Below are 16254 nucleotides of genomic sequence, written 5' to 3'. Positions count from 1 at the left end.
CAGGCGCCGGCAGCCAGAGAGAAAGTTCCCGGGGAGAGCTCGCCCCCGGGAGGGCAGACGTCGAGGCCATTCGCCGCGAGGGTCGCAGGTCCCGTGGGGGCCAGCCTGCCTTCTCCCCGCGCGCGCTGGGCCGCCCGGGTTTGGCTCGCGGCGAAGCAGGGGAGCGGTGCTGTTCCGCGGCCGCCGCCAAACTTGGAGGGGGAGAATGCTGCGAGTGGGAGCGGCGGCGCGGGGCGCGGAGGCGCACTGAGTGCTCCCCGCGGACGCCCCCGGGCACTGGTCCCGGCGCTGCGGCCGAGCGAGCGCTCAGAGGCTGAGCGGGCAGGTAGCGGCTCCGGCGCCGGGACTGCGCCAGCCTTACGAGCCAGGGCCGCCAGCGCCACCGTGCCGGCGTCGCCTCCTCGCCCCGGAGCCATGGTGCGCGGAGCGCGCACCCCGCGCGCGGGACTCTGAGCTCCGGCTGCGCCGCGCGCCCCCACCGCCCTTCGCCCGGCTTCCCCGCCGACCTTGCCCGCGGGCCATGAAGCTTTGGCCGGGAGACTCTCGCCTCTGAGCTTCGCGTCGCCCGCTCCAGCGCCGCTCCTCCACAGATAGCACTCCGCCCGCCGAAGCTCCCCATCCTCTCCCAGGAAGGGCACCTAGGCGCTCCAGGATGGCCCTCCGCGGGTCCCTTCGGCCGCGCAAAGTTCGCAGGAGGCGAGAGATGCTGCCGCAGCAAGTTGGCTTCGTGTGCGCGCTGCTGGCCCTGGTGTGCTGTGTGTCCGGCCTCTTTGGCAGCTTGGGTAGGTGCCGGTGCGGGCCCGCCCCGGGAGTTGAGGGGCTTGGGCTGGGAAGCCGCCGGGTAGCTCCGAGATGTCTCCCCTTCCTTCCCCGTCAGGTTGGTCCCAAGGGTTCATCCAGCCCCGTCCCCACCCCACTGGGCAGGTAGAGCGCACCCAGGAGGGCTGACAGCGACGCTTTGAGCTGTGGCGCTCTTTTCCCTGAGCTGCGCGCGGCCCCTGGGGGCTCAGGACGCGGCTGCAGGTCTGTGTTACCAAGATGAAAGCCTGAACATCGAGCCCCTCCGTGCCAGAGTTCTGTCCCCAGAGTGCGTGGGGGAAACGGGCGGCGCAGAGGCGGGCGGGGTCCAGGTGTGAATTCTCTTAGCCTGGGGTGAACCAAACTGAGTGGCCCGCTTCCCAATTTTGCGGAGAGGAGATGGTTGTGCTCCGTCGAAAACCCAGATACCGAGGCTGGGAACTGAGTCTCAGCCCTCCCCTCGCCCCTGCCAAAGGAGTGCCCTGGGTGTCCTGACACATCGTCTCCAAACCCTAAAAACGTCGGGGGCAGTCGCCTGGGGAGGTTGCTGCCATGTTTCAGCATCGCTTAACTCCTCTTAATCCCCACGGTAGGAGAGCCCTGGTGTCTGGAACCGCAATTCACACTCCTTCATCCAAGACTGAGGGATTTGGGAGTCGCTTAGGATATGCAGATTTGAGAAGAGAGAAAGAAACTTAAAAAAAAAAAATTGGGGGTGGAGTGGGGGATGTGAGCCCATGCAGAATCTTCAGAAGACATTCACTTGGCTAACACTCCCAGTTTTAGGTGGACACTGTGGACGTTTTACTTCTTTACATTAAAAAAAAGCAATAGAGGTGATTTTGCAATCTGGACATGGAGATAAAGCAGGGGGTGCCTTTCTGAGCAATGAGGGACAATCTAGAGAGGTTTATAGTGATAGGTAAAATCAGGTGGAACTTGATTAAACTCTTTAACAAACTGCTTTTCAAGCCCCCAACTTGTGATTTGAGGATAGAAGATCAAAACCTGGCTCTTTCCAACAGAAACCCAGAAAGGTTATTTGAACATCTTAACCTGGTGCTTTGCAGTTGGGCAAGCCAGTGTATTTCCCCCCCTCAGTTACACACCAGAAATAACAAAATACTCAGAGGCTCTTCAGTGTCAGCACTATAGAAGAGGTATTGTTACCCAGCTGAAGCAGTGGGCACATCAGGAGAGGTAAATGAATACTTGGAAGCTCTTAAAAGCGAGAATCGTTTGTATTTGCTGGATCAGGAATTAAGTTTAGAAGTTTAACTGTGTGTGGTCACTGGCATCCACACCACTGCTCTCCCTTGTTACTCTGTGGCCCTTGGACCAGGAGAATTAGCACCACCCGGGAGCTTGTTAGTACAGAATCCCGGGGCCCAGCCCAGCCCTACGGAAACAGAATCTGCATTTTGACAAGGTCCCCAGGTGGTTTCTGTGCACATTCAGGGGTGAGAAGCTCTGGGCCAGACCCCATCAACCTTCTCCAACCTATTTGCTGACCTAATAGCCACCTGAGCATCTTTATGGGACAGTTACCTCTCTAAGCCCTTGGCCAAGGTCAGATTTCGGGCTGACGCATCTGGGACTAGAAACAATGGGCCAGATCTAGGAAACAGATTACTATGTGTGAAGCAGGTGATACTGTGCTTCCAATCCTTGTATCACTCCCAACAGGTGGCTCTAAATAGTCACACAGGGCTGTTGCTGGTGCAGCCCGATAAATACATGTAAGGTCATTGGAAGAATGCAGGCCCCATATTGACCTAATGGTATTTGTGACTTATTTTCCAATACAGGGCATAAAACAGCTTCCGCTAGCAAACATGTTCTGCCAGACACATGGAGAAACAGAAAGCTGATGGCACCTGTGAACGGGACTCAGACAGCTAAGAATTGCACCGATCCTGGTAAGAAATCGATCTCCCCCTTGCCTCAAGGCATTTGGCCTGGAGCTGGTGCTTCTGTGGACATTACAGCCAGAGCTGAGAAAGGTGGTTTGATGAAATCGTGTGGGAAAGGGTAGCTGTAAGGTGTAGAGAGGTAACGTACAGACATTAATCGGTTGTGCTGCTAAGCAACTCAAGTACTTTCTTTACCCAGCGATGGAAAAGGTCACATTGGAGAGTTTAAAAATTTCATTTTTTGTTCTCATGATGCTCCTAAAGGCTCCGTGTTTCCCCTGCTGTCTTGATTTTGCTCGCCTGGGTGTCTTTGTTTTCTTTCCCTCTTGCTCACGGTATCCATCTGATGGAACTCGAGGGGCAGCAAGTCCGGCTGCTCTGGCAGATGGCTGGCACTTTGGGATGACCCACTGACCGGGGTCGCAACACGCTGGGGCACCCGCAGGGGTAGGACACTCTGGAGTGCCTGGGTCCTATCTCTGCAGTGGGAGTTCCCAGGGTATTTCCAGATCCCAGCTCGGGGGATGGATTCTGCTTGCTGTGGGAGGTGGTCTTACCGTTCCCCTTCAGAATTCTCTAGAGGGTCGGAGGCTGTAGGGACCCAGAGATGACCTCTTATCTGTCCTGCCAGAGACAGATTTTGCTTAAATGGGTGAAGAAGATTCTCGGGAGTGTGCCAGCAAGCAGTGAGGCAAATGGAAGCTGCCCAGGCCTTAGACAGGGCAGTCCTGGGCCAGAGCTCTGGCTCCAACACCTGGGGTTCTTATGGGAAGGGTCCAGTGGGCTGGAACATTCAAAAGCCCTCTGAGAACTCTGTCTTACTGTAGATGGATACCACTTGGCTCTTCCACCGCGTTGCCCGGCATGTCAGAGCATATTTCTGGGTCTGCTTTCCCACCTGTGAAATGGGCAGAATAGTACTTCCTGTTCTGGGGTTGTTGGGGGAAATCTGCTATGGCCCTGTGTGGGGCTGGGTGGGAGTGGGAATGGAAACCCAGGTTTCGATGGCATTCTTCACTTGTGCTCATAGGTAGATCTTCTCTGCATTCTATGGGTCAGGAGACCTGTAGGGGAAGACATGAGTTGCTCAAGTCCTAAGTCTTGTAAGCGGTGAAGCATGGGGACCTCGGCCTGTGCTTGGTTCTATGGGCATAAGGAGGCCAGGGCTCTCCCTCAAAGCCTGACTACTACACCATCAACCCCCCTTCCCTGGAGATGCCTTCTAAGAAGGGCTTGTGGGGCATGGAGGGTAGGTGAGTCCAGGCTTGCAGAGAAGCTGCAGGGATTCCCTTTGAACTCGGACCATCCATTTCTGAGAGATTCCTCGTGAGTGACTCTGCAGGCGCTGTGCCCATCCCATCATTTAACCTCCCTCGGGCATCTTTCATTACCAGAAGTGGTGGAGGCATGCTGGACTGACAGGTGACCTGTGTAAGGCCAGAGGCTAACATTGGGGTCCATGTCCTCCAGGGACCCGAGACGTGAGGGTCAGCACCATCCGTGGGGGCCGGGGACATTTTGCTACTGTGGGTAGAGAATCCAGGGTAGTGCCTCTTCAGTTTCTGGCTCTCTGGTGCCCTCGCCTTGGACAGGCTCTGCCCTCCTCCTGTAACTTCTGTCACCTGTAGTCTGGCCACATTGGCTTAGACAGGGCCCTGTTTCTTGGGATAGAGTCTCGTGGGCTTCCTGGTTGTCCAGTCTCCAGTGTACTTTCTCATCAAAAATTACCCTACTGACTGTGGAGCAGTCAGTCCCATTTGTCAGGAAGACCTGGCCTTGTCCCTCTTATGGAGAAGGAAACAGAGGGAAACCGGCCATATCTTTAGCAATAGTGAACGCTTGGGTTATGCTTTTTTTTTTTTTTTTGTATTTTTCTTAAAGATTTTTCATTAGAGCATGCAAGACAGCATAAGCGGGGGGAAGGGCAGTGGGAGAAGGAGAAGCAGACTCCCCACCAAGCAGGGAGCCAGACCAGGGGTTTGATCTCAGGACCCTGAGATCATGACCTGAGCCGAAGGCAGACCCTGAGCCGAAGGCAGACCCTGAGCCACCCAGGTGACCCAGGGTTATACTTTTTTTTTTTTTTTTAAAGATTTTATTCATTTATTTGAAAGAGAGAGAGAGTGAGCACAAGCAAGGGAAGGGCCGGAGGGAGAGGGAGAAACAGACTCCCCTGCTGAGCAGGAAGCCCAACGTGGGGCTTGATCCCAGGACCGCAGGATCATGACCTGAGCCAAAGGCAGCTGCCCAACCAACTGAGCCAACCAGGTGCCCCCCCAGGGTTCTGCTTTTGTTGGTTGTTTCTGGGATAGGGCCCTGCCTATAGAAAGGACTCCATAAAGTTTGATCGAATGATGGAATGAAAGTATGTTTTGAGGGGCGCCTGGGTAGCGTAGTCGTTAAAGCGTCTGCCTTCGGCTCAGGGCGTGATCCTGGTGTTCCGGGATCGAGTCCCACATCAGGCTCCTCCGCTGGGAGCCTGCTTCTTCCTCTCCCACTCCCCCTGCTTGTGTTCTCTCTCTCGCTGGCTGTCTGTCACATAAATAAATAAAAATCTTAAAAAAAAAAAAAGTATGTTTTGAGTATGAAGCACTTTTATCCTTTCAGTGTTTTTTGTTTTTTTTTTTTTAAGATTTTATTTATTTATTTGACAGAGACACAGCCAGCGAGAGAGGGAACACAAGCAGGGGGAGTGGGAGAGGAAGAGGCAGGCTCATAGCGGAGGAGCCTGATGTGGGGCTCGATCCCAGAACGTCGGGATCACGCCCTGAGCCGAAGGCAGACGCTTAACCACTGTGCAACCCAGGCGCCCCCTATCCTTTCAGTGTTTTTGCAAAGATGAGGAACAGGGGGGCTCAGAAGTTTAGTGACTCCCCAAGACCTCTTGGCGGGCAGGCACATTCCTGGTTCACCTGGGTCCAGATCCCATGGCCTCCCTCCTCCATCGCACCTGCCCTAGCTTTCTTTCCTGCGCAGGTGGGGCTGAGACCTGACTTCCCTTCCAGCCACCTGGTGCCTGGGCCCCCTTACCAGTTCACAAGCATGTACATAGCACGCATTCGCTGTTGGCCTCTTGCCCTGTGGTGGGCATGTGGGGGGGTGGGGGCGCGGTATAAGCAAGCATATGAGGCAGCCCTTGTCATCAAGTAGCTTACAATTGTGGAGAAGACCGGCTCCTGACACAGGGAAAACTCGATGATGATGAAGAGGGACACAGAGGTCCTGTAGTCAGCAGCCCCCCGAGGGCTACTTTCAGGGGCTCAGAGGAGGATGTGACCAGGTCTGATGCGGTTTGTGGAGTCTTCGAGGCAGGCCTCGAAGGCAAAGACAGAAAACTTCCCCAGACTGGGTTTAGCGAAAGAGGGAGCGCGTGAGACCAAAGTTTAAATGTCATGACTCAGTTTCCCTCTGTCTCTGGACTCCGGAGTCCTGTAGTGTGGGAAGGTGGTTAGCACGGCTCCAGCCTTCTGGCCTCCCAGGCCTCAGGATGTGGGCAAGTGGGCCAGTGGCTGGGGGGCTTCTGTAGGAGCTCTGGAGTCTTGTTGGCTTGGGGCGCATGGCCCCCTTAGCTACTTGCCGGGGGTGGGGGGACGGCTGGGTGTGGGCTGGCTTAGACCTGCGTCTCAGGCTCTGCTCCTGGAGGGCGCAGCACTCGGTTCTTTCTTGCCGTTTGCTTACAGAGTCCCGTCCTAGGGCTGCTGCTTCGGTAAAGGTGGACCCGAGCTTCCTCGTGCTAAGTTTTGGAGTGTGAGGGACGGTGACATCCACTGGCTGCCCTCCTCCCTACACGGGGAAAGGAGCTGCCCATGAAGAACCATGGAGAGGGGGGGGTTCTTGCACCCTCTGAGGCTTCTGCTCTGCACCTGTTTCTCCAGCTCGAGGGCCCCCGGTCCTGGTCTACTCCGTGAGCTCTTCTAGGGATGGGGGAAGATGGAGCTTGAAGAATTTCCGCTCTATCAGCACCCCGAACTAAAGTGTTCCCCGTGTCCCCTGCCACAGTAGGCTTTCAACAAAAGTCCGTTCACGTTTTTGTAAGAACCTCTAGGGTGGGGACCGTGTCTTATTTTCGGTAGCCTGAGTGCTCCTCCTCACCTGTGAGAGGAATAGCTTCTCGTGGGAAAGGCTGCAGGGCACCCTGGAGACTCGGTGTGGAAAATGGGCTCTTTGCTGCACCCGGGGTCACTTCCCCAGGTCCTGCTGGTGTCCATGTCCCGTGAGCTGTGTTGCGGCTTAAGCGCCTCCCCCATCACATTATCCTATGTTTTTAGGACCTGTATCACCGTCTAAAAGGAGCTTACCTGTCATCTGTTCCCTTCGAGGGCTCCCTCGCTCACTGCGCTCTGCCCAGAAGAGTGATCCCTAACCCTGCCCGCATCTTTCAATCAGGGAAGAGCTTCCGAAACACCCAGGCCCTGGCCCTGGAGTGGCTGCTGTCACTGGTCTGGGATGGGGCCCGGGAATCTGTACTTTTTAAGAGCTCCCAGATGAGTCCAAGATGAAGCCAGGGTTGCTGCTCGCTGGGCCAGAGTCCTGCTGTCCGGGGGGGTTGGCATCACCTGGCCGCTTGCTGGGAATGCAGAGTGTCAAGCCCACCCCAGGCCTCCTGCATCAGAATCTGCATCCTAACAAGATCCCGGGGCGACACGCACACGCACCACAAGCAGAGGAGCACTGGGCGAGGTCGCTGCCTGACCCTTCGTAGGAGTCCAGCAAGTGTTGGGATGTCGAATGAAGGCCAAGACTTGGTGTAACAGAGATTTTCCTGAAAACCAGTTTGGTCTTGTTTTTGAATGTAGAGCAACTATATAGATCTATATCTGTATGTATATATAAATCTTCATTTTTGACTACTGAGGTCTGTGGGAAAGTCATTAATTTATCTTCCCCCAGAGATCTGTGCCTCTAGGACTTAGATTTTTATTTCATGGTCTGCGAAGAGCAAGCATTACAGGAGAGAAGTGGGTCCCTCCACGTAAAATGCATGAACGAGTGAGAGGCTGCGATTTTGAGTCTTCGGGGATCTGTGTTAGCTCAGGCTGCCGTAACATAGTGGAGACGGGGTGCCTTAAATGACAGACCCGTATTTCTCACAGTTCTGGAGGCTGGGAGGGGGGTCCGGGGTGGTTCCTGGTTTGCAGATGGCCCCCCCACCTCACCGTGGGCTCACTGGGTAGAGAGAGAATCTGAGCTCTGGTCTCTCCTCCCCTTCTCATGAGGGCACGAATCCCATCATGGGGAGACCCCACCCTCATGACCCCCTTCAAACCTAATTACTTCCCAGAGGCCTCACCTCCAGGTCCCACCACCTTAAGAGAGGAGAGCTTCCACTCAGGAATTTGGAGGAGACACAAACCTTCGGGAACCAAAGAGTTTCCGCGCATCTCTGGCGGTGGCATTGGGGGTAAGAAGGCAGCTGAGGGAGGAACCGGGGATTCTGCTGGTGAGAAACCCCTGGAGGCTCTGAAAAATCCAGATGCCTGGGCCTACCTCCGAGCTGTGAAATCAGAACTGGTGGTGAGCACGTTCCGGGCTGACTTTTGGGGCTTCGGGGAACCCTGTTGTTCCCCCCACCCCGAGATCCTCCAAGATGGGCTCATCATCGACACATCCCACGGGGCCTTCTCTGATCATCTAAGCCAAAGTAGCCTTCCAGTCGCCAGTTCTCTTGTTCTAGCTCTTTGCAGACCCAGATGTGCATTGTGACATTGTTGCTTTGCCTCCCGACTAGAATATAAAAGGTGAGCATTGTTTGCTCTTGAAACCCAGCGTCTGCTTCAGTTTTTCCTTCTGGGATAGGAAAAGGGGGGATAATTGCATCCACCTCAGAGAGTTCTTAGAAATAAATGAGTTGATACCCACGAAGCACTTACACACATGCTCAGACGTGAGCTTCTGCTTTCATTATTTTTTTTCTTATCTGCTTACCTCAGGCATGATACAAGGCCTAGGAATCGTAGGTCCTGGAAAACTATTTGTTACTTGAATTTTACGAGGACAAGTTAAAAAGTAAGCATCTTGCCAAACACTGGGTTTTAGTTTTTGTTTTTTCTTCTCCTGGAAACAAACTTTTTGTTTTGTTTTTTAATATTTTGAGGATTTGGGACGTTGGAGGATGGCCCACCTTGCAGAACACGCCTCTAAATTGAAAAACCATTTTTTTTTTTTGTCTTGACAATGAGGCGTTACTTTACAGGTTGGCTGTGAAGCTGGGGTGGGTATGTCTCCCCCCTTCTCCCGCTGCCTTTTCCCCTCACATTTGAGGCTGAATCAATGGTCTGTCCTCCACGATGCCACACCTCTTCATTTGGGTTCCCAACATCCTATGCCCATATTCGAAAAAAGAGGGAAGTTTTGTCCCCTACCACCCCCCCATCGATGTTGGAGGGATTTGCTTCATCATGTTTGGTTTTCTGCTTTTCACATAGCCTTTGGAAATGCCCGCTGGCCGTGTGTCTGCCTTTGCTCAGACTGCCATAACGGGATTCCGTAGACCGGGCAGCTTAAACAGCAGAATGTCTTTTCTCATGGTTCTGGAGGCTGGGCGTCTAAGGTCAGGGTGCCCGCCTGACCAGGTTCCGAAGAGAACTCTTACTGGCTTGTGGACTGCCCTCGTTTCGCTGTGTCCTCCGTGGCCAGGAGGGAGAGCTAGTGAGAGACGGTTCTCTGGCGCCCCTTCCTGTAAGGCCCTTGATCCCATCGGACCAGAGCCCTGCCCTCATGACCTGGTCTAGCCCAGATCCCCTCCCAAAGGCTCCATCTTCAAATGTCATTACTTCGGGGCTTAGAGTTTCAGTGTAGGCATTTAAGGAGGACACAGACTTTCGGTGTCCATAGAAGGAAGGCTAGGAAGAGAGGGCTGCTGGGGTGAGGGGTGCTTGAGAGTGATCTGAGGACGGGGTGGTTCCTAGGCTTTCAGGGGAGCAGAGGAGGGGATGTGGGTGTTGGATGGAGGATCTTCTGTGGTCAAGCTGGCTCTGATCTACCCTCACCTTTCGTTCTGTACCAGGGCTGATGCACGGCCACAGTGGGAAGAGGGGGGGAGGTGGAGGCAGTGGGGCGGGCCCACGCACAGGAGTTGGTGTGGAGGCTGGGTGGGAGGAGATGAGGTCACTGAGCAGGTGGGCGCCACGGTGGCTCTCTGTAGGCGCCCCTGTGTGGGGAGCAGAGGTGCAGAAAGCATGAGAAAGCCGGGGTAGGAGGCACGGACCTAGAGCTGCAGAAAGTACATCAGGATGTGGCTGTGGGGGTGCGGCGCTCCTGGGGACATGGTGCAGCGTCTGCGTTCTGAACCGGAGTCTGTTCGAATGCTGCGTCAGCACGCTTGGGAGATGAGTGGCACATCTGAAGTTTTAAAGTCGTTATGTAAAAGCAAACCCCGACTCGGAGAAGCAAGAATTGAACTCGCTACTTCGGGCAGCGAGCTCGCAGTCTAGTTACGGTCCGGGAGGGCCGGAAGGGAGAGGAGTTCCAGCCCGAGGAGGGCGTTTTCTGGGTGGGGCAACCTCCAGAGAGCCAGGTGGCTTCTTGGGGAAAGTGTCACCAGCCACCTGGGGACGGTGATAGGCTCGCATGAGACACCAGCCTGATCACAAATGGAGGCCAAGGAAGATGGCAGCCCGTCATCTGTGATCACTTTTCGTTTTCTGGGAGCTTGGGGGTAGGGATGCTTTACAGAGGATCGAGTGGCTCAGGGACCAAAGATCTGGGTTCTAGTATTGGCTCTGTCTCCAGCAGCCAGAAAGGGCTCCTGTCCGAGCAAGCATCCGCTCTTTCTTGGAGAAGACAGTTCGATGTGGTGAAGGCAGGTGCGTGGGTGTGAGTCCCAGCTCACCCTGCTGGCTGGCTGTGTGACCTTGGGCCCGTTACATAAGCTCTCTAAGCTTCACGTTTTCTCTTTTGTAAAGTGAGGATAGCAGCAGTTCCTACCTGCCTCACCAGGCTGCTGCAGGACTGGAACCACATGATGTGTGGAGGCAGTAAGTATTGAAGGCCTACCGAGCACATGGCAACTGCTGTTGTCATCGTCATCACCGTCATCGTGGCTACCACCAGCATGCCCGTACTGGGTGAGGTGCTAAGTGCTTTCCCTGCATTAACGCACTTGCTCCTCCTGACAGCCCTTTAGGGGTGTGCTGTTAGTATCTTTATTTTGTAGATGAGGACAGGAGACCCAGAGAGATTAAGTAACCGGCCCAAGGTCACCTGGCCAGCAAGAAGCAAGGCCGTGTGTGTGTGTGTGTGTGTGTGTGTGTGTGTGTGTGTTGTGTGTGTGTGTGTGTGTGTGTTTAACAGACTACATTTTGGTGCAGTTTTAGGTTTACGGAAAAATTGAGTGGGAAATAGAATTCCTATATGAATCCCTCCCCCCACCCCAGCTTCCCCTGTCTTGCATTAATGTGGTATATTTGTTGCAATTGATGAGCCAATATTGTTATTAACTGACGTCCACAGCTTACATCAGAATTCACTCTGTGTTGTACTTTTGATGAATTTTGATAAATGTACAATGACCTGTCTCCACCCTTACAGTATCCGGCAGAATAGTTTTACCGCCCTCAATACTCCCCGTGGAGCCTTTTAATTTGGACGGCCTGAACCATGAGCTTGTAGACGTCTCCATAATTGTCAAGGATGGGTGGAAAGAGACCATTCGGAGATGAGGCCTCCTATTGTAACTTCTAGTCTCTGTCTGGCTATCCTACCGTCTGGGTACCCCTCTGAGAAATGGGAATGCCTGTTCATTGCAATGGCAAACACCTGGCTGGGCCCTGCTTCTTGGTATGTTTCTTTTTTCTTTCTTTCTTTTTTTTTTTTAAAGATTTTATTTATTTATTTGACAGGGATAGAGACAGCCAGTGAGAGAGGGAACACAGCAGGGGGAGTGGGAGAGGAAGAAGCAGGCTCATAGCGGAGGAGCCTGATGTGGGGCTCCATCCCACAACACCAGGATCACACCCTGAGCTGAAGGCAGACGCTTAACCGCTGTGCCACCCAGGCGCCCCTTCTTGGTATGTTTCTAATACTGATTTGTTTGCAATCAAAGCTTTCCCCTTCCTACTTTTACTTGAGAAGTAATTGACGTACACCACTGTGTAAGTTTAAGGCTTCAGCATGATGGTTTGATTTGCATATGTTGTGACATGATTACCATAGTACGTTCAGCTAACATCCATCTTCTACAGATAAATAAAAAGAAAAAAATTTTCTCCTTAGGATGAGAAGGCATAGGATTGTCTCTCTTCCCAGCCTTCCCGTATATCATGCCGCAGAGTTTGCTGAGGTCATCACGTTGTACACTCCATCCCTAGGACTTAATTCTCCTTTAACTGGAAGTTTGTACCTTTCGACCACCTTCCTCTGATATCCGCTGTCCCTGCCTCCACTTCTGGTAACCACAAGTCTGGTCTCTTTTTCTGTGAGTTGGGCGCTCTCCTTCCCCCACATGTGAGATCGTACAATATTTGACTACTCATTTCATTTAGCACAATGCCTTCAAGGTCCATCCACTATCACAAATGGTGGGATTTCTTCCTTTTTTGTGGCTGAATAATATTCTGTTAGATATATTCCATATATGCCTATATATGCAACTTTATCCATCCAGCCATGGATGGACACTTAGGTTGTTTCCATGTCTAGGCTCTTGGGAATAGTGCTGCTATGACCATGGGGGTGCAGAAATCTTTTCGAGTTAGTGTTTTCATTTCCTTTGGCTATATTCCCAGAAGTGGGATTGCTGGATCCTATGGCAGTACTATTTTTTATTTTTTGAGGAACCTCCATACTGTTTTCCACAGTGGCTGCACCAGTTTGCATTCTCCCAGCAGTGCCTGGGGTTCCCTCTCTCCACATCCTCGAGGATACTTGTTACCGCTTGTCTTTTGGGTAGTAGCCATTCTGACAGGTGTGAGATGGTCTCTCACTGTGGTTTTAATTTGCATTTCCCCAGTGACTAGTGACATTGAGCATCTTGTCATGTACTTGTTGGCCTTTCATTTATCCTCTTTGTAGAAGTATCTATTCAGGGCCTTTCCCATTTTTCATTGGATTGTTGTTGTTGTTTTTTTTTTTTTTTACATTGAGTTGTCTGAGTTCTTTATGTCTTTTGAATAGTAACCCCTTTTTTTTTTAAAGATTTTATTTACTTATTTGAGAGAGAGAGACAGCCAGCGAGAGAGGGAACACAAGCAGGGGGAGTGGGAGAGGAAGAAGCAGGCTCCCAGCGGAGGAGCCTGATGTGGGGCTCGATCCCATAACGCCGGGATCACGCCCTGAGCCAAAGGCAGACGCTTAACGACTGCGCCACCCAGGCGCCCCAGTAACCCCTTACTTTCTATCTAGTTTGCAAATATCTTTTTTTCATTCTGTAGGTTGCCTTTTCACTGGTCGATAGCTTCTTGTGTTGTGCAGAAGCTGTTTAGTTTGATGTAGCCCCTCTCGTTGATGTTGGCTTTTGTTGCTTGTGCTTAGCTGCTGTATCCAAAAAATCATCGCCAAGACCCATGTCTAGGAGCTTTACTCCTGTGGTTTCTGGGAACTTCATGGTTTCAGGGCTTACCTTTTAAGTTTTTAATCCATTTTGAGTTAATTTTTCTGAGCGGTGTTAAGATTCAGGTCCAGTTTTATCTGTTTACACATGAGTATCCATCATTCCAGCACTTACTGAAGTGCTTTTTTTTATTGAAGACACTCTTTTCTTTCTTTCTTTTTTTTTTTTTAAGATTTTATTTATTTATTTGACAGACAGGCAGTGAGAGAGGGAACACAAGCAGGGGGAGTGGGAGAGGAAGAAGCAGGCTCATAGTGGAGGAGCCTGACGTGGGGCTCGATCCCATAACGCCGGGATCGTGCCCTGAGCCGAAGGCAGATGCTTAACCGCTGTGCCACCCAGGCGCCCCTGAAGACACTCTTTTCCCCCATCAAGTATTCTCTTTATTTTCCTTAAATATTTTATTTATTTATTAGAGTGCTGAGAGAGAGAGAGCAGGGGCAGGGGGAGAGGGAGAGGGAGAAGCAGGCTCCACGCCGAGCAGGAAGCCCAACATGGGGTTCAATCCCAGGACCCTGAGATTATGACCTGAGCTGAAAGCAGATGCTTAAATGACTGAGCCACCCAGGTGCTCCCCACCATTGAGTATTCTTGGCTCCCTTGTCAAAGACTCGTTGTCTGTATATGTGTAGTTTACTTCCACAACTCTCAATTCTGTTCCACTGGTTTATTTGTCTGTTGCTATGCAGTACCATACTGTTTTGATGACTATAGCTTTATAGTTTAGCTTGAAATCAGAAAGCGTGATGCTTCCTGCTTTATTCTTCTTTCTCAGGATTTCTTTGGCTATTAAAAGTTTTTTTCTTCCCCCTTATCCAAACTATTGGGGCCATCTGCTAGCAATCTCTCCTCCCTGCTGGGCCATCTGCTACCCCCTGACTTCCAGATTCTCCGCTCTTGATGCCATGCGGGCGTCCCGCAATCCTGAGCGCGCCCACTCGGCTTCCTCTTGAACTCTGAGAAACGTTCCTCCCTGAGTTAAAAATGGAAATCATTAAGCATTGCCATGTGTTGCCTTGGGTGGAAGAGAGAGAGTCCTTCAACTCAACAGAAAAGGTTTAAAAACTTTTTTTTTTAAATTAAACATTGTCCATTATTGAAGAGGACATTGGAACATAGCATTTTACTAAAAAATACGAGAATGTACTAGAACAATTTACAAAAATTTCTCCTGAAAAGACAATGGATATCCCCCTTGGGAAAGGGACAGAAGTCACTGTGTGGCTGAGAAGTGATGGTGCTCCCTGCTCAGTGGGTCGTTCTACCCGGATGGGGCCACACAGCCAGTCCGTTGGTGGGCCTGCAGTGCCCTTTGCTCATTGAGCGCCAGGGGTCCAGCCCTGGGTCTCCTAGTAATCACCTGAGGAATCCAGTGCAGCATGCATTTCTGAATGTCTCCACACACTGCACCCTGCTGGGCTCTGAAGCTGGGAGGGACCCAGGGCTCTGTTGTCAGGGAGTGTGCAGCAGAACTGGCGGGGGGGGGGGGGGTTCAGGCTGGGGTCTCAGATAACACAGAGCCACCTGTGGCAGTTACCTCGAGGGAGAAAGGGGGGAAAGAAGGCCCTGGTTCAGGGGAAGGTGTCCTCCCTGGAGATGACCTCTGATCCCAGCCTCTAAGGGGAGGAGGTGGCGGTGGAGGACATTCTAAGAAGGCACAGTGTATTTGAAAATGCTGCCTGGGAGATCGCTGCATCATGTCTGTACCTGGAGCCGTGCTTGCTAGCAACCGCTGCGTCTTGCTCGCTGGCTATCCGAGGGGAGAGAGACAACAAACACCTCCTAAGATTACCATGCAGGATAGTACGTAATTAGGCTTTGGGGATTTAGCAGGAGTCAGTGCTCAGCCAGGGCTAGGGCTGAATCAGATTACTTTTTTTTTTTTTTTTTAAGCAGAAGGAGGGGGGCTGGGAAATGTACTGGGGCCCCGGGTGAGGTTGGCAAACTGGTTTGCAGTGGCCCCGCTGAGCCGCAGGTAGGGCAGTCCCCCAGTTCCCGGGTCGTGCCGGACTCTGCGATGGCTCAGGACAGACGGCAGTCGTACTAACGGAGATGTTTGCCAGCCTTTCCCCACTAGCCTGTGAGCTGCTGGAGGGCAGGGCTGTGTCCCTGGCATCGTTGGCTCTGGGGCTGAGGCTGGAGTCTGGCGTAAATTGAGCTTGCAGCAAATGGTGTCTAGCAGGACAGACCCCCTCAATCTACCTGTCAGGGAGCTGTGCCCCACAAAAGTGGCCACGGTCTCCCTGGCTGTCCCTGCCAGCCTGATGCCATGGGACAGATCAGAACATGCGGCGGGAGGGATTAAGGGTTAAGAACGTGGCCTCTGGAGCCAGACTGCCTGGTTTCTAGTCCTGTGCGTCCTTCCTAGTTAGGCGACCTTGAACTAGTTACTTGCCTTTGTGTCTAACCTCAGGGAAGGGGCAGGCTTTGTTTTGTTCACTGAAGTAGCCCAAGCTCTAGAACGGTGCCTGGTGTGTGTGTGGGTGTGCGTGTGTATGTGTGCACGTGTGCGCGTGCATGCATGTGTGTGCGAGGCCGTGCAGTACCACTCACTGTGGTTAAGCTAAGTAAACTGCTCACTAGAGCGCCTGGCACAGAGCAAGTGCTATACAGATTTTTGCTGCTGAAATTACCTCTGAAAAATAACTTGCATTGAACTATAACTTTATAGGATAAATTTTTAGAACGGATCTCTGATGAAGGATTGAGGGTGAAATTTGTAAATGCAGTACTTGCTTTATTTCTTTTTTTTTCTTTTTTTGATTAAAGATTTTATTTATCAGAGAGAGCACAAGCAGGGGGAGCGGCAGGCAGAGGGAGAAGCAGGCTCCCCGCTGAGCAAGGAGCCCAATGCGGGGCTTGATCCCAGGACCATGGGATCACCATCTGAGCCAAAGGCAGACGCTTAACCGACTGAGCCACCCAGGCGTCCCAGCACTTGCTTTATTTCAAGTTCAGATTAAAAATGAACATCTGGACTTACATTTGCTTCTT

At 52.3% G+C, this 16254-nt stretch overlaps 1 protein-coding gene across 2 annotated transcripts in view; it reads left to right on the top strand.

The window, feature by feature from the left end:
• Nucleotides 1-646: 646 nt before the first annotated feature.
• The window catches only part of SLC24A4 (solute carrier family 24 member 4), a 168099-nt gene continuing 152491 nt past the window's right edge, over nucleotides 647-16254 (top strand). For both annotated transcript variants that reach the window (XM_044390051.3, XM_044390050.3), the window contains exons 1-2: nucleotides 647-782; nucleotides 2607-2717. In XM_044390051.3, the coding sequence (XP_044245986.1) occupies nucleotides 653-782; nucleotides 2607-2717 (241 nt within the window). In that variant the 5' untranslated portion in view covers nucleotides 647-652. The remainder of the gene's footprint in view (nucleotides 783-2606; nucleotides 2718-16254) is intronic.

Source organism: Ursus arctos, unplaced genomic scaffold, assembly GCF_023065955.2.
Source record: "Ursus arctos isolate Adak ecotype North America unplaced genomic scaffold, UrsArc2.0 scaffold_25, whole genome shotgun sequence".
Taxonomy (NCBI): domain Eukaryota; kingdom Metazoa; phylum Chordata; class Mammalia; order Carnivora; family Ursidae; genus Ursus; species Ursus arctos.
This window is presented reverse-complemented; position numbering and strand designations above follow the sequence as displayed.